Source organism: Cricetulus griseus, chromosome 4 (genome assembly GCF_003668045.3).
Source record: "Cricetulus griseus strain 17A/GY chromosome 4, alternate assembly CriGri-PICRH-1.0, whole genome shotgun sequence".
Taxonomy (NCBI): Eukaryota; Metazoa; Chordata; class Mammalia; order Rodentia; family Cricetidae; genus Cricetulus; species Cricetulus griseus.
The window spans coordinates 128316066-128337564 of record NC_048597.1 but is presented as its reverse complement, the minus strand read 5'-3'; the positions used below and the strand labels follow the sequence as shown (position 1 = coordinate 128337564).

General features: G+C 41.9%; 2 protein-coding genes across 5 annotated transcripts in view; one reads left to right on the top strand and one right to left on the bottom strand.

The window, feature by feature from the left end:
- The window catches only part of Mre11 (MRE11 homolog, double strand break repair nuclease), a 46122-nt gene that overhangs the window by 24185 nt on the left and 438 nt on the right, over positions 1-21499 (bottom strand). For all 4 annotated transcript variants that reach the window (XM_027410828.2, XM_027410827.2, XM_027410829.2 and 1 more), the window contains exons 2-10: positions 21019-21132; positions 19574-19706; positions 15208-15368; positions 11971-12058; positions 10639-10780; positions 8140-8254; positions 6398-6583; positions 4280-4451; positions 17-97 (exon numbers count right to left, since the gene is read on the bottom strand). In XM_027410828.2, coding sequence (XP_027266629.1) covers positions 17-97; positions 4280-4451; positions 6398-6583; positions 8140-8254; positions 10639-10780; positions 11971-12058; positions 15208-15368; positions 19574-19706; positions 21019-21038 — 1098 coding nt within the window. In that variant the 5' untranslated portion in view covers positions 21039-21132. The remainder of the gene's footprint in view (positions 1-16; positions 98-4279; positions 4452-6397; positions 6584-8139; positions 8255-10638; positions 10781-11970; positions 12059-15207; positions 15369-19573; positions 19707-21018; positions 21133-21499) is intronic.
- Positions 16748-17150, top strand: LOC100751171 (60S acidic ribosomal protein P1). The gene has a single exon (XM_027410832.2). The coding sequence runs from the start codon at positions 16842-16844 to the stop codon at positions 17148-17150; it is 309 nt and encodes a 102-aa protein (XP_027266633.1). The 5' UTR covers positions 16748-16841.

Genomic DNA, 21499 nt, shown 5'->3' with positions numbered 1-21499 from the left:
CACATAAAGGACTTACCCGTAGTCGGATAAGAGGCTTCTCTGGTTGAAGAGAATTCCCTAGCCGTTCGCGCTCGGCATTTTCAAGCATTTCTTCAATCTCAAAATAAAAATGGCAAAGTATTAAATTTTTAGTAAATTGGTTGACACAGTTTATACTACTGTAGGTGATGGACGATCCTGACTTCATCTTAAGGATGGAAGCCATTTTGTTATAAGTTCATTTCTGTTTCCTGCAAAATCCAAGCTGGCCTAAGTGATTTAACCTGTTTCTGGAATTTGCCATGCTCCCCACCCTATGGAGTTGACTCACACCTTGGAGGTACCCTGATGAGATCAGATATTCTGTCAAATAATTTAAAAATGTTCAGCCAAGTTCCTACATAACCAAAATTCCCTGGAAATCCTCCAATCCTTGAAAACTAGTCATACAGTTTTGGGACTATATAAACAGGACCCTCTCCTGTGTTCAATTCTATATTTTCAAATCTCCCTTTAGGGAGATAGCCCTGTCTGGCAGGAAATAAATCTTGTTTAATTTGATCAAGGAATTTGGGTAATGGTCTTTACTCTCGTTCTGGGGTTAGAACCACATAATTCTGCACTGCTCCAGCCACCTTGACTTCCCACCCCACTGACAGCATCTTTTAAACATACCTGTGGTGCCACCACCAACACCATCCCTCAACATTCTTTTTTTTTTTTTTTTTTTTTGCAAACATTCTCAACAATTTTTCCATCTCTAATGTAATTCCTTCACAAGAAAATCTACAACACTGATTCTGTTCCAATTTTCTACTGTTAGACTCCCGGAAAAGCTCAGGCCTCCGGGGTCCCAGCCCAGGACCGTGGACACCCCAATCACCAGGCAGATTCGAGAGCTTGCTGCAAACTGCATGAGGCTTTTGTTTTTTAACAAGCTAACCCCATGTTAGCTCAGGTCTTTCACCCACCGGCCATGGCGGATGGCTAGCAAAGACACCTCAAACCGGCTGCCGAGAGATCTTGTAGGGCAGCATAAGGGGAGTGTCTAGGGGTACGAACAGGCTCAGAATTGGTGTGCCTCCAGGCTTGGAGGGCTTTCCCTGTGTTGACTGGCCAATTGGTGTTATGGCCCATAGGCCCTCCCAGGGTGGTTGCTATGCTCTGCGCTTCATTGCTGTGCCCTTGTCTGTAAAGCACATCCAGAGCCATAAAGCATAGCGCCACCAGCTAACTTCTGGTTGGCTCCTTGCCACGAGGCAGGCACCTAACCTCTAGTGACCAAGGCAAGGTCAGAAAAGCACGTTTCCGGCTGTTATGGCTGCCGAAATGGGGAGCTGGTCCCTTCACTACTCGTGTTTCAACATGGGTTCCCTTGCCTTAACTTTAAACCAAATAAATCAAGATTTTCAGTGGCATCCTGTAGATACTGCAGAAATTTATAGGATCTTGGATTGTTTACCTTGGAAAAGTTCAAGTAAATAAGATGAGTGTTTCCCATGTCTGAAGTTGTCTCACACTGTATCAGGTCAAGCTTATAAAAGCTCAGAGATCAAAAAACAAAGTACTTGTCCTATATTGTTCCACAGAAAGCAAATGTCCAAGAGGGCAGATTTTAATTCCAGCACATCTTCCTAATGGCTGCAATTGTTTGTCAGCCTGAGCTCTTCTCCAAGTCTGAGATTTTATAATGCTGTCCTGCTCTCCCTGCCCCCACCTGCCACATTCTGGGATTACAGGCATGCAGCGACATGCCTGGCTCCTCAGCAATGATTTTACCTCAGCAGTATCTGGTGCTGCTCCCATAAGCACATGTGGACAGAGGGACTTAAAAAGTAGGTAGTACAGTCGGGAAAGTGGCATTGAATGTCTTACAGTCTACAGCCACCTGTGCTAGCGATTGCACCAGTGGACAGTGAGAGCTTCAAGTATGAGATCTGCTCAGCCAGTTCTCAGTTCAACAAGCATGCAAGGAGCACCCACGAGCCAGGCAGCAGCACAAGTGCTCAACAGAAAAGCTAGGGAGCCAAGTATGGTGGCACTCCTGGGTCCAAACACTACAGAGGCTCAAAGACTGAGTCTGAGATGTCAGAGTAAGCTCCAGGCCAGCCTAACAAAAGAACAAGGCTGTTTCAAAAATCAAAAAAAGTTTAAAATACCAAAAATTTGGGCTGGAAAGTTGGCTCAGTGGTTTTAAGAGCAGTGGCTGGTCTTCCAGAGGTATTGGGTTCAATTCCCCGTACCCACAGGGCAGCTCACACCTATCTGTGACTCCAGTTTCAGGAGATCTGACACCTTCTCACAGACATACATACGGGCAAAACACAAACATACATGAAATTAAAAAAAAAGGAAAGAAACTGTCCTCACAGATGTGTGACAACTACACACTATATTAGAATGACGAAAGTGCACACGGCTTGATATCCTGTTGCTAGCAACCACTATCAGGGTTCTTACGATTCTCTTAAAGGTAAGGCATGCTGGGGATCCTGGCACTTGAGAGGGACAGGAAGAAAGTTCACAACAAGCTCACGCCTCATATCAAGAACCTGTCTCAAAAAAGAGGAGCGGGGGAAGGAGAGGGGGGAAGGAGAGAGAGAGAGGAAGAGGAGAGGGAGAGAGAGAAAGAAGGAGGAAAAGAAGGAGGAGGAGGAGAAAGAAAAGGAGGAGGAGGACAGGGAGGAGGAGGAGAGGGAAGAGGAGGAGAGGGAGGAGGAGGAGAAGAAGAAGAGGAGCAAGAAGTAGGAATTTAGGAGCAGGGGTTGCAGTGAAGCTCAACCAGAGGTGGTTTCAACCCTAAGAGAACATTTCACAGTGTTTTACTGTAGGCAAAGGGATTGTGATGGTTAGTTTTACATCAACTTGATACAGCTAGAGTAATCTGAGAGGAGGGAACCTCAACTAGAAGCCCACTACCCTAGTCAGCCAGTCTGGGAAGCCAGTCAGTGTGGAACCTGCACACACTAACACTTTTCAGTTACACAAACCACACATTGCTCCTTTAGCTGTGACACTGGCCAGCTGACCGATCTGAGATCCAGTTTGTGGTAGAGAACATGGATTAGGAGGCTAACACACTCAATGTAGAGAAATTGTCTAGCATCTGGATTCAACTCCTAGAAATAGCAAGGAAGAGGAGGAAGGAGGAGGGAACAGAAAGGGAAAAGAAAAAGAAAATGGGAGGCAGAATCTACCCACATACAGCATTGTGGATGGATTAAATGATACCCTGAACACAGCACATAAAAGCAGTCAGTATGCATCACTGACCATCACTATTATCCCCATTTCCTACTTACACGAGAATAAAGTGTAAAGCCAAGCTGGCAGAGAGTATGGACTGAGACTGTCAGCAGTTAAGGCTATCAAGACACCAGTCCATATATGGTAAAATGCACAGCCCAACAACAGCAGGGCACCCAGAACCTCTACAGAGGCTGAGGGATGGCAGCCATCTAAACCAGAAAGGGAGGCTGAATTTTATGTGGAGTAGTTTTCAGGGTGGAAGGAATGTGTCATGGAGATAAGAGAGTTGTAGAACCCTAGTGTCGTCCCATCTCCTAAGTCAATGTTTGCCTTAACAAGGAAGATGAGCCAATTATGAAACACAGATGAAATTGATGTGTATGCTCTTTAAAAGAAGTTCTGGGAGAGTTAACATCTCTATATCTAGCATTCTCTATGAAAAAAAAAGTCTTTGCAACTGAACTTTCAGCCCTAAAACTCCATTTATACTTCCTCCTCTAGGGCTTAGGGGACATTGAAAAAGACGGTGCAGAATGTCAGAACCACAAGATAAGAGTGCACATCACTTTGTGGGCATGACATAACCACTGCCATCATAAACTCACTGCAGCTGCATCGGGCTTGCACAAAACCAATAGTTAGTCATAGATCAACTACTGGATACTGACAGATTCTGGAGAAGGGGCAGTCATCTTCAATTATGTATTCACTAATGACGAGCCCACCATGCACCAGGGCAAAACAGATGGCCCTGTTTAAACTCAATGAGTCACAAAACAAAAAGACACAGATGTGGAAAAGCCTTCTTGAGGGACAGCGGTTAAGGGTGGAAGGGAGAGAAGGGGGACATTATATACATGTATGAAATTGTCAAAGAACAAATTTAATCAGCAAGTAATTCTACTTAAAAAACAAAAATACTTTGACTTCAGTTCCTGAGGTGAATAAGCACAGGTGGCTTCCCTCTGCTCTACTCTGCTCTGCTCAGCCCTATAACTGGAGCTCAGTGATTTATCAAACATGGACCTCACTGCTATTCTCAGAAAGTTACCTTCTCCAAGCAGAAGCTCTGGATGGCCTGGGTCACCTTAGGATTGTCAGGGTTGAACAGGTTTGGGTGGTTAGCGAGAACCACATCCTCCATGAAGAACTGCCGCACTGTGCGGAGAGGCAGCTTCTGCAGGTTCATCTTCCTCCCTTTAACGCGCAGCAAGCCCACGTGTCTACACGGAGGAACCAAGAGCTCAGTCATAAAGTAGACATCCGCAGGAAGATGGACAAAACTACCAACCAGGCTTGGGGGCACATGCCTGTGATCCCGGTACCCCGGAGACTGAAGCAGCAGGATAACAAGTTACAGGCCATCTGTGACCCCTTCTTAAACAAATAAAAGGCTCCATTTTTCTCTTAGTTCTCATAAAATATTTTCTTATAAAACAATACTCTTAAAAATAGATGTTTCTGTCAAGTTAATTTTAATTTTTTAGAGTAGAAAATGGCAAACATTCTTTTTCCTAAGAATAAAATATACTCCTCCATCATCTGTCTCAGCAAATACAGTTTCATAAAGGAACAAACCTGACAACAGTATAATAAAATGCTATCCTGATCATGACAGAGACACAGAAAAAGCTACAAGTACACACTTTATACGTGCTCTTTATACCAACGTTACTATAACCACCCAAACCTGAGCAGATCCACTGGCAAGGCCTTCTATAGAAGCCCAGTTCACAAAATGGTAACAACTTGAATTAGAACGCTAACATTTTTTAACCCAAGCACTTGGGACAAAGGTAGGGGGATCATGAATTGAAGGCCAACCTGTACTACTCCCTTGAGACAACAGCTTAAAAGCCACCTCCCAATGTGGACACAAAATATTAGATATACTACAACAGCACAAAGTGACTTTTCAGAGATGTTCTGTATAGACTGTAAAATTTGTCAATGTCTATATAGTAGATAATTTGAAACTTATTTTTTAAATGTTAGTCTTGAATTTTCTTAAAGGCAGCAAAATCACCACCACCAACCACCAAACGCTCTCAGTAAAAAGGCTTAACCATGTCAGCATAGCCATGTCTTACTGCCCTGCCAAGACAGGAAACAAGTCAGGCCAGATCTTTAGTGCCATGACACCTCTAAAGGATCCTGCCAACTGCCATTTAAGCAGATCAAATCTGAATCTAATCTCATCTGAGTGGAAATTCTAGGGTGACCCTATGAGGCTGCAGAACTGTAGGCTAGACAGAAGCAGAAATCCAGAAGCACTGATGAGAGGAGGGCCCTTCCTGAGCTAAGGCTGAACTTGGATGTTTTACCCCAAATGGCTATACCCACATCTCCATTAGTAGAGGAGATCATGGTGTTTACATGATTGGTCTCTATGGTGATCACCCTTATATTCCCTGTCACAGAGGAAAAGGGAAAGAGAGAATCTGGGAGCTAGAAGAGATGTTGGCAATTAAATAGTTCAGCTCCTGCCATCCCTTAATAACTGACCATGTCCAGACAAGCTAAGACCACAGAACTTGCTGGAAAAACTCCTATTTTATTGTGGGGGGAAAATGCATGCACAGCAAAGTTAGAGCTTTAGTAGGAGCCCATTTTATACAATTCTTAGATTCTACTGTGAAGCATTTTATTAAATTATCTACCCAGCTACCTACCTACCCTTCCCTATTATCTTCCACTTTAGTTTTTGGATGTCTTTCAAAGTGAACTATGGATATCTGTACTCCTCTTAAAGCAGCAAGCATTTGTTTGATTTTTCTTTTTTTAAAAAAACTTACCTAGAGATAAATGAGACAATTAAAGTAAAAACAAACAAACAAATAATCCCTCAAAACCAAGAAAACAGTGCAACTACAATAACAAACCTTCATATACAAAGTGACCTTCAGGGGAGGAGAGATGGCTCAGCCCATTAAGTACTTGCCTGAAAGCCTAAAGACCTGAGTTTGATTCCAGAACCAAAACAAAGTGGAAGAGAGAACTGATTCCACAAAGTTGTATTCTGACCTCCCCCTCACTCCCCCCCCCCATACACACGAGTAATAAATGAAATCTAAAAACTAAATAAGCTGTTCTCTGGATATCCCATGGATGTGAGATAACCAGACTACAGCAAGGATTTCTTAAGAACTTAGAATATATAAGTACTCACTTCTTAACAGCTTCTCCAGGGGAAAGAGAAGTCACCACTGAGCTTCCAGGCTGAGACACATAGAAGAGCTGCTGCTCATTTTTGGTTGGGCCAATTTTACACTCGTGTTCATGGCCCCAGATAACGAGGTCAATGAAGTCATCCAAAAACTGTTCTGGGATGAAGTTGGTACTTCCATGTTTACTCCTACACCAAGATTTAAGAGCAGAACATAAGTCTACAGATGTAAGGGCAAATTCCATCTTAAGCCTACACAGATCTTTTTTCTCTATCTTTGTCAGAAACTGCCTGAGGGAAGGGTACTGTATCAGATTCCAGTTTACAAACTTACAGGATATAATCAAACCAGAGGCCTGACAGGAAGCAGGAAGAGGCCAGGCCTGCACTGAAAGGAGATGGCAAAGTTTACAGAGAGAGTACTCTACTTTGGTCAAGTCAGGAAAACAAAAGCTCTGTCCACCGCAAATCCACAAGTGGACCTGATTACACACCTCAAAAAGACAGAAAAAAGGGGAGGGGGAGTTAAATCTAAACTTCGTGATAAAATAACAAACTATAAATGTGTCCGGTGACTTTAACATCATCTGTTTTTTTATTGACTATAGAAAGAAGGAATAAAATGGTCATTTTAACTTCCAAGTTTTCAGGACACTGAAATGCAATGACCTCATTTCAGGACACTAAAATGCAATGACCTCGTGTGGTAGAATATTATTTTCAGGTGTGGCTTTTCTTTATGCTGCATTTGTTTAACTCTATGAAGCTGTGTTACTGTGCCTGGTGGTCCTAATAAAGAGCTAAATGGCCAATAGTGAGGCAGGAACAAGGATGGGCAGGGCTGGCAGGCAGAAGTATAAACAGAAGGAGAAACAAGGAGCGGAGAGAACAAGCAACAAGAGAACAAGGGGAGGACTTCAGGGGATAGCCAGCCAGCCAGCCAGCCAGCCAGCCAGCCAGCCAGCTAGCCAGCTAGCCAGCCAGCTACAGGGAAAGAAGGAAAGAAAAACATACAGAAGAAAGATAAAAGCCCAGAGGGAAAAGGTAGATAGATGGCTTAATTTATGTTAAGAAAAGCTGGCTATCAACAAGCCGAGCTAAGGCAGGACATTCATAACTAAGAACAAGTCACCATGTGTGATTTATTTGGGAGCTGGGTAGCAGGCCCCCCCAAAAGAGACAAAACTTACTACAGCTGCTTTTTAGAATTAGCAGGCCTCTGTGAGGAGGGATCCATCTGAGAGGACAGAGTGCTCTGCAGGGAGGAAGGACAAGCACTGAAGGTGCCACAGTGACAACAGCAAGGAGAAGTGCAGCTTAGCTCGGGGATGATGGAAAACCACGTTAAGAAAGCAAGGGCCTGAGTGTTTTTTATGTCTTTGTGTGAATCAAGTATGTGGGGTGTAGGAAAAGCTGGACACAGTCAAACATAGCACAATGCCATGTTGCCTTCATAGAGTACAGTCTTTTCTGGAAGGAAATGATTCTGGCAGCTTGCTGACTAGTCTCTTGTGATGGGGCAGGGATGGCAATGTTCCACCCTTCGCTGAATCAGAGTGTCTGTTACGGTTACTCTTCTGTCTCACCCATTCCAGGTAGTCTTCATTGATTCTCATGAACTGGCTTCAGCCTGAAGTCGCATAAAGCAGTGTGACCCCTGCTGACCCCATCCAGGTGATGGTGAAGGAGTCAGGCCTTTACCAAAGGTCACAGGAACCTCAGGGCTTCACTTAGAGTACTTTTACCTGTTCTGATGAATCACAAATAAGTTAAACCATGAGTTCTCATCTTCCTTTGGTCTCAGCATTGTTACTTTTTTATTGACAAACATCCGATAGAGCCTTTCATCAGGAATGGACCCTGTGTAGAGACACACACTATTTTAAAACTATTTTCCCACTGTAGATTTATAAGGTGAATAGTTTTCACTTCTAAATTATGCATTTCTCAAAGGATTACATTTTCCTGTTCAGATATCTGAGTTCTGGAATCACATGTATAAATAGTATCTACTAACAAATGCCCCAGGTTCATGTACAGCAGCACTGAGGTGCATTCAAAGAGCAGGTTCCACTTTGGGAGCCAGGGCAATATGTAAAGAGAAACAAATTCTATGCTTACATCCCCACCAGAATGACTAGTAACATTTCTCACCCTTTCGCTATGAATGTTAAGTAAATGCACTTTTCAGCTATGATATACCATATAACATGCACAGAAATTAACATGAAAATGATGAAATGTTTCTAAAATGTATTTTAAGGTCTGATACTATTGTATATACTGAGTTTGTGCTTTTTTTTTTACTTTTTTTTAAAATTCTTTTATTTTATTTTTTACCTCATGTGCATCGCCTGCATGTATGTCTGTGTGAGGGTGTCAGATCTTGGAATTACAGACAGTTGTGAGCTGCCATGTGGGTGCTGGAATTGAACCCAGGTCCTTTGGAAGAGCAGTCGGTGCTCTTAACCACTGAGCCATCTCTCCAGCACCTGAGTTTGTGCTTTTTAATAACTTAATGATTTTAAGTAATTCTTCCTATACTCAGAGGCTTGCCTTGGTTTAGTAGAAGACATCAAGAAAACAGTAACAAAATGGTAATAAATTCTCATCATTCTGTTAGGAGGAAAGGTCAAGACACAAACACAGAAAGCAACTGTGGAGCTGGAGACAGTTTAAACAAGGCTACTACTTCACATTTTGACTACAGAAGAAAAGCCAGTGACTGGACACATAGAGAGATGTGGTTGTATGGAAAGAACTGTGAGGCGGACACAGGACAGTCAAACCCACACACAGGCCTGGAGGGCTGTCAGGAAACCTGCATGCTAAAGCACTACAAGTGTTGCTAAACCCTGAAGACACAGTCTGAGGGAAAGGGCAATCCCAGCAGCTTCCTAGGAACTGAGTATGTGGAGACACCAGATTGCCAGTGCGAGGGGAATAGGAGCCGCCACTTCTGCTCCAGCACCCACAGGTGTAAGTACTGTCAGCAGCACAGGAACAGTAGGCTCCAGATTTGGGGGAGGGGTGCCAAGAACTTGCTGATCACAAAGCATATGCTTTAGGTTTAGTGTGGAGTAGACCAGTTAAGGAGAGCAAAACAGGATAGACAACTCGGGAAGAAAATGGATCACGGAAGAGGTATGCCCCAGATAATAGCCAAGACACAGTTCAAACATAAAAGCAAGCCATTTTTCTGGAGACACAATGCCCAATATCACAGACACTAAAACTGGCTTTGTGTTCTATCTCAGATTCAGACATAAAGCACAATAAATGGACTTTACACATTATTTCTAGCCTCAAAACACTTATAATAAAGCCTAGCAAAAAAAAGCTTTCCTACAGAACACTGAAGAAATGGAAAACAGAAGCCAAGAGTAATGGCACACACCTTTGATCCCAGCATTAAGGAGACAAGCAGATGAATCTTTGAGTTCAAGGCCAGCTTGGTCTACAGAGTGAGTTGCAGACAGCTAGAGACCCTGCTCTGAAGAAACCAAAAACCAAACAAATTTAAAAAGGGAGGGAGGGAGGGGGGATTTTCCCCTTTTCACTTCTCCCAGTGCTGGGATTACATGCACAAAATAGCACACCCAAGGTAAAGCAGATTTCTGAATCTGCTTTAATAATAAAATGTCAGTTGCAGAATAAATGGTAATGTGAGGTACTAATGTACCAAATATATAAATAATTTTCTACCAGTCACATCGAACAAGTAAAATAGCAAAATGAATTTTAATATATATAATCTGTTAATAATGGGTCTCCCTCCATCTCTATGATTAGTGCATCACAACTCACAGTAGCCAGATTTCAGTCTCACAAACAAAAAAGGTGCTAGACAGGATGTTCTGACCTTCCATAGACTTCTACAACAACGAAACGCAGTTCTGCTAAGTAGTGTGCATTTCTATCCCTTAGCTTTCTAAATGTGACTAAAGAAAAGGTCCAAAACAATAAATAGAAACTAGGCAAAGTGTTTGTTGGTTTTTCTACCAAAACTGCCATTGAGTATGAATAGTTATCGGTCCTGAGAAATACTAAAACACTTTTAGCTTTTAGTTATCAATATCCACCATCTTTTAGTTATCAATAAGGAATAATCAAATATGTCTGACTTTTCCTCTTTCAGAAGCCACTTGGTCCAAACTTTCTCTATAACTGTATTTGCTAACCATTCACACAATTATCGACTGAAGTGGACAATAGATGACATCTGACCTAAGCCAACCACCTACCTAGGCCGTACAGAGCAAGTTTTGTGCTTCCTTTCTGCAGCAGAACTGGACTAATGTCAATCTTCTCCACAGACATTGACCGTCCAAAGTGATTCACAAACCCAGCACAGCTTAAAATATCCAGGGCACAGAGGGCATCTGCCTGTGCGAAAAGTTTCAAAGAGCATGAGTATGTCCATAGAAACGAATGGCCTAGGGGAGACTCATACCACCCTACAGTTTGAGTTAGCATCATACTCCTACAGCAAAAGCATACTCTGCAGGACACAGGTTAAGTGGGATCAAAATGTTTTCAGATTTGGGGTTTTCTTGACTTTAGAATGTCTGTGCAGATCTTACCAGGTGAGAATCCCAAGGTGAAAACCCAAAACCTAAAATGATCTATACCCCAAAACTTCTGAGTCTCAACATGGACATTTTTGTAGCACTTTTAGCTTAATGATTTTTGAATTAAGGACATTCAACCAGTAATTACAAAAACAGACTGTGGCAGTGTCTTTTCAAAACAAAACTCCAATGTTAAGCAGTTGTTACCTTCTCCCAACTACCTATCATCCATAGCAGCTGAAAGTATCTGCTGATGCAAAGCTAGAATCTCATCACTCTCATGATGCCCAGGCCCCCAAACACAAGTTTAGCTGTGAAATAAGTGCCTTGGGATACGAAGCAGAACTTTTATAAAATGGATTTGGGGGCACGGGGGAGGAGTAGGGCATATATGACCATAGACCTCACTAATGACATAGTGACAGAAGACACAAAGGTACTTTGTATTTGGACTGCCAGGCTTATTTCCATATCAAACAGGAAATAAAATAATTGAATCTAGATTAAAACACTAAAGAAAAGTCATTTTTATGGTAAGAATCCAGGAGCTCAAGTATGCTGAGGAGCCCTAAGTAGACAGTCACTCCTACTCCCGACTACTCACTGTGAGCCAAACCCCACAGAAACAAAAGCAAGGCTCCAGCAGGCCTTGTATCAGGGGCTGTAGTCCCAGCTAGTTACAGGCTGCGCAGAATCACAAGCTCCAAGCCAGACTGGGCAACTCTCAAAGAGTAACAAGAGGGCTGAGGATGGTAGAGTTGTCGCCTGGTATGTGTTAGATACTGGGTTCCACCCTCAGCATTGCAAGGAGAAAAAGAGCATGACTCTCTATACAACAATTCTTACTCCATATTAAAAACAAACTAATAAAGAAATAGAAAAACATCATAAACAATAATAAACTGACTTCATGGCTCAATTTGACTGCAAATTATTAGAAAAAAAGGGGCAAAACTTTGCACTCATTCAATGTCATTCTTAAGATTCCAACAGATTGGTAATTACCCCTGTGGGATCGTCATGGTTGCCATGGATACTAAACACTGGAATGGAAATGTTGAGATTGCCATCCTGATAGTTCACCCATGGAAACCTTAAAAGAAAAGAAAGAGCGAAAGTTTCTGTAAGGGATAAAAACTATTTCCCCAAAACTTTCCTTCCAAGCAGTAACACACTAGGCAACTACAAATGCTTATTTGCAGACAATCCCAGCTCAGTGCTGGAAATAAACTATTAAATTAAATGTTTATAAAGTATACGAGTGTCTAAGAACAGACGGCTGATAACTGGGAAGTTGGTAGGCCTCTAAAATGTTTAACTGTTTGTGTAAAGCTTATCCTTATAGCTCAGAGGAAGGGAGAAAACAATCTGTTCTCATGTAACAGTGCTGGTGAATCCAAAACCCCAGGATTCACAGCCCATCACCAGCTCCATTGCATCCCTATTTGCAATTTAGTCCCTGCCCATTCCTTCCTCAGCCATCAGGCTCCTATTCTCTGTGACAATAGGGTGAACAATTTCTATTCTTTTTTTCCAAAAATGTACCTACATATGTATAAAAAAGTACATTTCTTCCTTCTTACATATGTTAGCACAATATGGCTTTCTTCCCCTGCTTGACCATGAACTCTTTCCAGAGATCCTGTACACAAAGAGCTCCCCCTCAGCTTTTTGCCAGTGGCACATACTCCAGAGCTTAAGCAGGCCCCCACCATTTAGATTCTCCCTGGCCTTGTTTTCCAAGTGATGCCATAGTGAATGTGTACTAGAAATCGTTCCACCCAACCTCAGCCGCATGGTTATTATCAACCCTTTCAATCTACACCAGTGGTTCTGAACTCTGCCACAAGCTCTAATTACCTAAGGATTTTTTAAGAAACACCATTGCCCATGCCACACTCCGAGACTCACCAGTTGGCATGGAGACGGGACACGGGCACCTAGGTAACTGAGAACTGTCTGCCTACACCAGTGTCCAGGAGAAAACATTTGAGTCTATTCATCTGGAGCCTTATAATGAGACAGCTCCTGTTGATAGGTATTAGCACTATCCCATTTCTGTGCACTATGTGCACTCTGCCTACACTTTATAAACTAATGGACTTCTTTAATCAACAGGAGGAAATAGTCATTGGAAATTCAGCCTTAATTTATGCTGAGCTGCAAGCACTCTTCCTTAGTGTACTATGATTTTTAATTTGCTCTGGGATTCTTCTGGCATAAATATATTTCTTTTCAAGAAGACAAATGTACCGATCTTTTTTTCTAGCTCCTGGGTTTCATACATGACCTCTAAAATTAATTCAAACCACCAACAATTTGTATGAATTGTATAAAAGAGTGGATAGCTGATTAGTGGGAAGTTAACAGGACTCTAAGATTTAAAGCCTTTGTGGAAGACTTTCCTTTAATACTTAATAATTTCTTATAGAACTTTCATTGAATAATAGGTATTTCCCCCAACACAGACTCAACAGCAATAAAGTAAATGAGAGCTCATCACTCTCATAAGCCTAAAGAAAAGCTTACTTCAGAGAGAAGGGAGGCACGCATGGCAGTGCACACCTGTAATCACAGCTAACAGAGACATTGAAGCAAGAAGATCATGAGTTTGAGGCCAGCGGGGATATGTAGTAAGATGCTATGGGAAAACAAGGGGCTAGGGAAGGAGCTCAGTGGCAGAGGAAGTTTAACAGATACCTGTGAACACCCTAACATTCCTCTCTCCAGAGGTGGACTGTAGTCCTCTCCCATGAGTGTGGGCTGAACTTAGGGGCTCACTTCTAACCAAGAGCAATGCAAAGAAAAACAGCTTTGCACTGTTGAAACCTGAAGACATCTTAGCCTAATGACCGAGGTCAATGACACCAGTGAAGTCTTGCAGAGGTCACGACACAAGGTCCTAACACGAGGCTATCAGAAGAGCCCTTTGCTTCAGTGATAGTCTCCCCTGCAAGCCCACAATCCCTGTCTAGGAAAAATAAGAAAAAAAGCAAATGAGAGGCAATCTACAAGCACTCACCAGTCAGTTCCAGGGCCATCAAAGATGAGGAAAGAAAGAGAACCTGATACCATGTATGACTAAGAACACATTTCACTAAAATATAATATGGTGTCCTTAAAATATTGAAAAAGAAAACAATGGCTTGGGCTGGGGATATAGTTCAGTGGTAGAGTATTTGCTTAATATACACAAGGCCCTGGGTTCCATCCCCAACATGGCAGGTTAAAAAAAAAAAAAAAAAAAAGATACTTTTACTATGTAAGGTCTACATCAAAACTGTATCTGGCAGCAATAACAACAAACCATAAGCACAGCCAAAAGAAAATGATTGGAGAACCCTTTTACTATGCCTAAAAAATGGCTTAGTAGCTAGCTAGCATATAAAAGTAACTTGCACAAATCATGTTTAAAAAAGGTTTGTAAAAATAACAAAGGGAAGTGGTGGCGCACGCCTTTGATCCCAGTACTTGGGAGGCAGAGGCAGGTGGATCTCTGACTTCAAGGCCAGCCTGGTTTACAAGGAGAGTTCCAGGACAGCCAGGCATACACAGAAAAACCCTGCCTGGGGGAAATAAAAAAAAAAGAAAAAGAAAAAAGATTTTTAAAATACCAAGTTTTAAAATAGAAAAACAAAAACAAACAAACCCCAGAAGATACCAAAGAGGATGAAAGATCTAAGAATAAATGTAGGCCCAACATTAGTTGAGAAATACAAATTAATGCAATGATATACAGAAAACTCAAAGAACTGCATTTACTATTGGGGAATGAAGGCAAAGGGGCTAACAGATAATGCATTGGTTTCATCACCATAACACAATCTAGAATCACCTGGGAAGCATCTCAGTGAAGGATTGTCCACTGGCCTGTATGCAATGTCTGTGGGAAATGGTCTCGTCTCCAATAACTGATAAAGGAAGCGACAGCCCACTGTAGGCAGCACCATTCCCTAAGTTTTGGGACTGTATGAGACAAGAGAAAGCTAGCAGAGCAGTAAGCATACATGTACTCAGCCTCTCTGCTCTTGACTGTGGATGCAACTAGCTGCTTCAAGTTCCTACCCTGGTTTTTCCAAAATGATGGACTGGAACCTGGAATTGTAAGTCGAATAAATCTTTTTCTCTTAAAGTTGTTTTGTCAGGGTATTTTGTAACAGCAATGAGACACAAAACAGACATAAATATATTATACAGAAATCATACCCAAGGAAACCTTTCCTCAAACATAAGTGTACTTACCTACTAAAACCAAAGTTGACTGACTGGTCACTGATGATCTCAAACTGCACAGGGCGATCACCCATACAGTACTTCCTAAGCAACTCCAAGCAACTATGAAGAGTTTTCCTTGAGGGCTTGTTTTCATGGAAAAGATCACCACCTAACAAAATAAAATCCACCTAATCAACAGAAAACAATGTTAAAAATTAGTAAGTTTAAGATAAAAAAAAGTGTTTAAAGTACAGAAGAAATAGAAAAAAGATTTCAAGCCTGATGTGATCACTTAACCCTCTACTTTAAGAGACCAACCTTAGCAACAAAACATAGTGAGGCTACTGGCTCAATTTTAAAGAGGTAGGGGGCATCCCAATGGTGTAGTTTGGCCTGCCATGGATGACACCCATGGTACACCTGAGGTTAAGTCACAGCACCAAGGAATGGAGATAGACAGAAAGGGGCAAAGAAAGATAGCTAGTTTTTAATTATTCAAAAGACACACAGAGCTCTATGGCTGCACTAGTCAAGGGAACTTTAGTAAATCGGCTTCAGCCTCAATGAGAGAATCTCAAAAAATAGGAAGATATCCAACATCAACCACTGACCTTTACATGCACACATGAACACATGAATTCATATACCAAATCATAACGTGCCCTCAAACACACACAAAAAACACACACAAACACACACACACACACATACACACACACAGTGCTGGTGCACGATTTAATCCCAGCACTCAGGAGGTAGAGGCAAGCAGATCTCTGAGTTCAAGGCCAGCCTGGTCTACATAATGAATTCCAAGGCATCCAGAGCTACATAAAGAAACCCTGTCTTGTGGGAGGGGGGAGGATCAAGGGACAAAGGAATAAAATAAGAATAGCTAGATGACAAGGGTCCATATACAAGAGAACTTAAAAGTCAAGAATTTAGATTTCAAAAATAAATAGTAAAAACAGTGAAAAAAAAAATCCTTAAAGACAAATATTCACTTGGAAGATCCAGAGTGAGGAAGAAGGGAATCAGGAAACAGGGTAGAAATGAACAGAGGGGAGGTTGTGCTTTCAGACCCAGAGTTACAAAAAAGCATGCTCAGGGTTCTGTGGAAGGAAAACAGGCCTCCTTAAGTTTCTCTCTCCTGAGGGAAAGAGTCCAGCTTAACAGAATACAAAACCAGCAAACACAGCCAATTTCTAAGGGTCCTGACAGCTCCTATATCCTGTCAAGGTGTAAGTTAAGTTCAAATCCACTGGGAAAGATCTAAGACAATGTAAACTTAGAATAAAATTAAATGAATTTCTCACTGCTAGTTGAAGGACAACAGCCTTGGAACCAAATCAAGAACATGTCACACCATAAAAGGCTAAAGGAAGGGTATTTAAAGGCAGGCATTAAAATCATCTCGATTCAGTGGAATCCAAAGCTGCTTGGGAAAACTGCTTTACTCCCTTAACGGTCTCTCACTCCCGTTACACAGGATAAAGGACACTGCTTCATCCCCTTTTCCACAGTGGTTAAGTGGTTTACAAAAACCAGAGCAGGTTTTCCTCAGCTGCCGCCAAGGTGCTCGGTTCTTCCGAGGGAGCTAAGGTCGCGTTGGGGTGAGGCCCTCACTTCATTTGTCGACTAGCACCGTGCCGGCAGTCCGCAACATGGCCTCCGTCTCTGAGCTCGCCTGCATCTACTCCGCCCTCATCCTTCACGACGACGAAGTGATGGTCACGGAGGATAAGATCAATGCCCTCATTAAAGCAGCTGGTGTCAATGTTGAACCTTTCTGGCCTGGCCTGTTCGCAAAGGCCTTGGCCAATGTCAACATTGGGAGCCTCATCTGCAATGTAGGGGCTGGTGGACCTGCTCCAGCAGCTGGAGCTGCACCAGCAGAGGAGAAGAAAGTAGAAGCAAAGAAAGAAGAATCTGAGGAGTCTGATGATGACATGGGCTTTGGTCTTTTTGACTAAGCTCTTGTTAACATGTCCAATAAAAAGATGAACCTTTAAAAAAAAAAAAAAAAAAAAAAAAAACAGAGCAGGCACTTAATTATATCATGGCAGGCATACCATTCTTCCATTCTTATCTCACAACCAACCATCATTCTGGGGAGGATGCAGGCCCTAGGAGCCCCTGGGAATTTTAGGGCAAAGGTCAACAGCTATTAAGGGGATGACTGGTACAGAGCTAAGTTTTCTTAGGCATCACATAAGAACACATTACTAAGCAACAGACTTTACTGACATAGAATTTCTCCATAAGGAACACAAATAAGTGATAGGTGAATAAAGTAATTTTATATGAGGTCATTCAAAAAAAGCAGCACAATGTCACAGAGTGCTTGGAGGTATAAAGGAAAATCTCTTCAAAGAGGTAAATTGTGATGACAAGTGCCTATAATCTAGCATTTAGGAGGTGGAGAACCAGAATTTCTTTTTTTTTTTTCTTTTTTTCTTTTTCTTTTTTGGTTTTTCGAGACAGGGTTTCTCTGTGTAGCTTCGGAGCCTATCCTGGCACTCGCTCTGGAGACCAGGCTGGCCTCGAACTCAGAGAGATCCGCCTGCCTCTGCCTCCCGAGTGCTGGGATCAAAGGCGTGCGCCACCAATGCCCGGCGACAACCAGAATTTCAAAGTTGCCCCTAACTACATTCTGAGTTCAAAGGCAACATAGGCTGAGACCACCTCAATAAACCACCATTCCACTGCCCCCCAAAAGTAAAATGTGAAGTGAGAAGTCTACCCCACCCAAAGCCAGGTGATAAATCAGAAAAGTTGACCTACAAGGGACCAGAAAAGAACCCACTGGTGTGAACGAGGCAGGGCAACCAAAGAAGCAGAGGGGAGGGCCAAGGTCAATTATAAAGGTCCAGACTCCTAGGAGGTACCAGGTAGCATCCCTTGTAAGGATCCAGAGCCCTGGGAAGACTAAGGTCAAGGTACAACCTCCTATGCAAGTCTGAATCTAGACCCAAATGAAGGCTGTTGAGAAATTTGGAGCACAGTGACAGTATCTGACTTCCGGTGTCAAGTTTGCTTTTGCTGTGATGCTGAACACACAGAGGAGGCAAAGTGTGAAGTAGAGAGATCAACTGGGAGTTACTGCAAGACAGGACAAGTGAGACAGAAGCTATGCTGGTACTGTTATGGGCCTAACAGGACAGTGAGGAGAGGAGAAATTCAGGGGGACCAGAGGTCCCACACATACACTGAAGGGAAACTGCTGGTTAGGCAGAGGCCACCAGTATGTTTATTCTCCTGCTCCCTCTTGGGCTTTGTGGACAGTCATCCACCCGCAGAAACGCTTCCCCACTCCAACAGAGTTCAACAACTTCCCACATGACAGATTCCCCTTCAGTTAGGAGTTTTTTTTAGCAATGCCACCATTATCCACCCAGGTTCAACACATTTTCAAACCCTGAAATGAATGTGTGTACACCTTCTCTTTGTAACTTCTCATTAAAATGTTCTTCAATATGTGCTACAATACTAGGCTGCCAGAAGACATCACTGCACAGAACACAAACCAAATCTGATGTTTGCAGCTCTCCTCAGTAATACAGCTCAAATACTCTCCGTTCTAGTCTTGCAGCATTTTTTTGAATACAGGGTCTCCTTCATGTATTTTAAGCTGACCTCAAAGTCACTATAGTAATGGAGGATGACCTTGAACTTGCTGCCTTCCAGCCCTTGGGGTTAGGATTAAGATGTGCCACTACACTCAATTTTTAGGTAGTGTTGGGGATAAAACCCAGGGCCTTTCACATGGAACACAAGCACTCTACCAACTGAGCTACATTCTCAGTCCTCTTCAGCACACATGGCCCACAGGCGAACCAAACCAGTCACCTAACACAGTCCATGTTGTCTTACACCTGTGCCTTCATTTCTGCTTCACACTGAATGTCCATTCTGTGTCATCCAACATTAAAGGCTGCTTCTCCTTCAACACACGATGAATGTTAACTCCTTAACTAAGCTCATGTAGTTTCATTTAAACATCAATCTCTACCTCTGAAGTCCCCGGAAATGGTGCTTCTATGGTCCTTTCTACAAATAACCCTGTATCTGAATGTTTCGATTTTTGTCTCACATTCCAGTTGGCTATATGTTCTTTGAAAACTAACAGATATCTTTTTATTTCAAATAGAAATCAAAACAGGTTAGTGCATCATTAAACACCCCATTTTTCTAAATTTGAAAGTTACTTGTCAAGGCAGTTTCTGCTTCAATTGTGAGTACAAAGTGCTCAAAATTTTAACTGGGCTTTTAGTATGATTGATATTTAGCCAGGAAATGTGAGTGTATGAGGTTATAAAATTAACTCTAACTTAATAGAAGAGCCTGTTACCCAAGGAAGTATAGTAGAGCCCACACAAATATAACCCAAGCGTACTTCATTTTCCAGGGCAAGTTTTAAAATTTCATTAAGTGTCACAAATGTATCATTTCCTCGAACTGCATCTTTCTCCATAAATCCAAGGTGAATATCAGTGGCAACCAGGATTTTAAAAGTGTCTTCATCATCACTGTGTATAAAAAACAAAATTCAATGCAATTCATTAAAAGGATATTCAAGCAAATGGAGACCTAAACATAAAATAAATAATAGTAACCATAAAGCAAAATCATTTTTCTAGCCTCAGACTTGGCATGCAAGACTCAACAGATCTTTAACATCACGGCTTTCCATTTTGAATTTAATACAGAACAAATATGACATTTGTAAGTGTTCCCTGTCTCCTCTGAAAATTCATAGCCTTGTTATAATCAGTTTTATATACTGTCAGATCTGTTCCCTACTTTGTTACACAAAAACCCGAATGGCTTTGCTCCCTTGTTATTATCTGATGATACACTTTTCCAGGCAAGCCATTTAAAAGTCTTCCTCTAAGTTTAAGAATAAATTTTATACTAATATTCTAGCTGCTTACATCCCAAACCCTGAAAAGTGCTTGACTCTGTTCTTTACACAGTTTTTCAATAGTAAATAATGGCCAAGTAACAAAACAGAGTAGTTTAAATCCAAACGGTAAATTTGATAAAGGTATTTTCATGTGAACCAGCAGCTTCACCACTATTAACACTCACTAAACTTAACACTGAGTTTAGTTCTTTAAGATACCTTCATATCTAAGATCTCATCTCAGTCCCCACAGGGAAAGAAGCAGGTAAGGTCACTATCTCTGAAAAATAGGCCAGACACAGTAGTAACAGAAGCAAGACTAAAGGGCATAAAAAAGTCTTCACTGAACCACTATGAATTAAAAATTTATTTTGTATACAACTCCACAACTCAGAAACTTAACAGTTGTATGCATGGAGTCACCACTGTTCCACAAGCTTCTCAGCCCTTCCAGAGCATGTGTTCTCACAAAAATTTGCTCATTTACATGGAAAAATTAGCCTGGAAGGAACAGCATTATTCTAGTTATACAAATGAAAAACAAAACAAGGCATGCCCAGAGAATTGATGACTTTCCAAGAACTTGAAACCAGAGTGGAAGACTTCATCCATGTTCAAACTGCCCACCCATCCACGCCCCCCTAACTTCTATAGTCCTTTTGTTTGTTTCCATTTTGTTCAAATTCATTCCAATTTACTTAATACTAGAGCAACTTACTCTAAAGTGCATGAGCTTTCCTGCATTGCCATGTAGTAAGTTACTGCAGCACACTCCTCTACAGCTCCATATGATCTTTTTGCTAAAGAGCTTACGGCGTGTGCTTTTAAGCACGCCAGGCACATTTTTTGGTGATACTCTGTTCACTATTCTGCTGCTGTTTTTGTTAAAGTGTCAAGTTTTCTGTTAAGATCATCAGTTAATAAGCCAGGCTTACAGTGGATCTGCAGGGCTCATTTTTATGGTAGAGCTCCTCTGGGTTAGAGTTCCTCTTCAAGTACCCTGGGGTTCTGTGTTCAGGTATGTCAGAAAAGCCAAGCGATTCCAAATTCTAGAATAACAAAATATACATTTTATAAAGGTTGCACATATTTCACCAACGTGAGTTCAAGTTGCAGGGTAGACTTCTTAAATAAACATTGGCAATTTTGAAGACTAGTTTTCATCTTCAGCACTTACTGCAACTGTTTCGTGACCTAAGGAGAAGGTCTTATCTGAATTCAAGTGAGGCCCTAACTGCACTATCATGACTACTTCTCTCCTGTTTTCTACATGAAATCGGTGTGTGGACAATTACTGGAAGGAAAGGATCCAACTCTTTACGTGCACAAACTTAACGCAGCACGGCGCGGGGCTTTAGAGAGACCACCACACACACTTAACACTAACAGGGCTTTTACGGGGCAGCCCACGTTTAA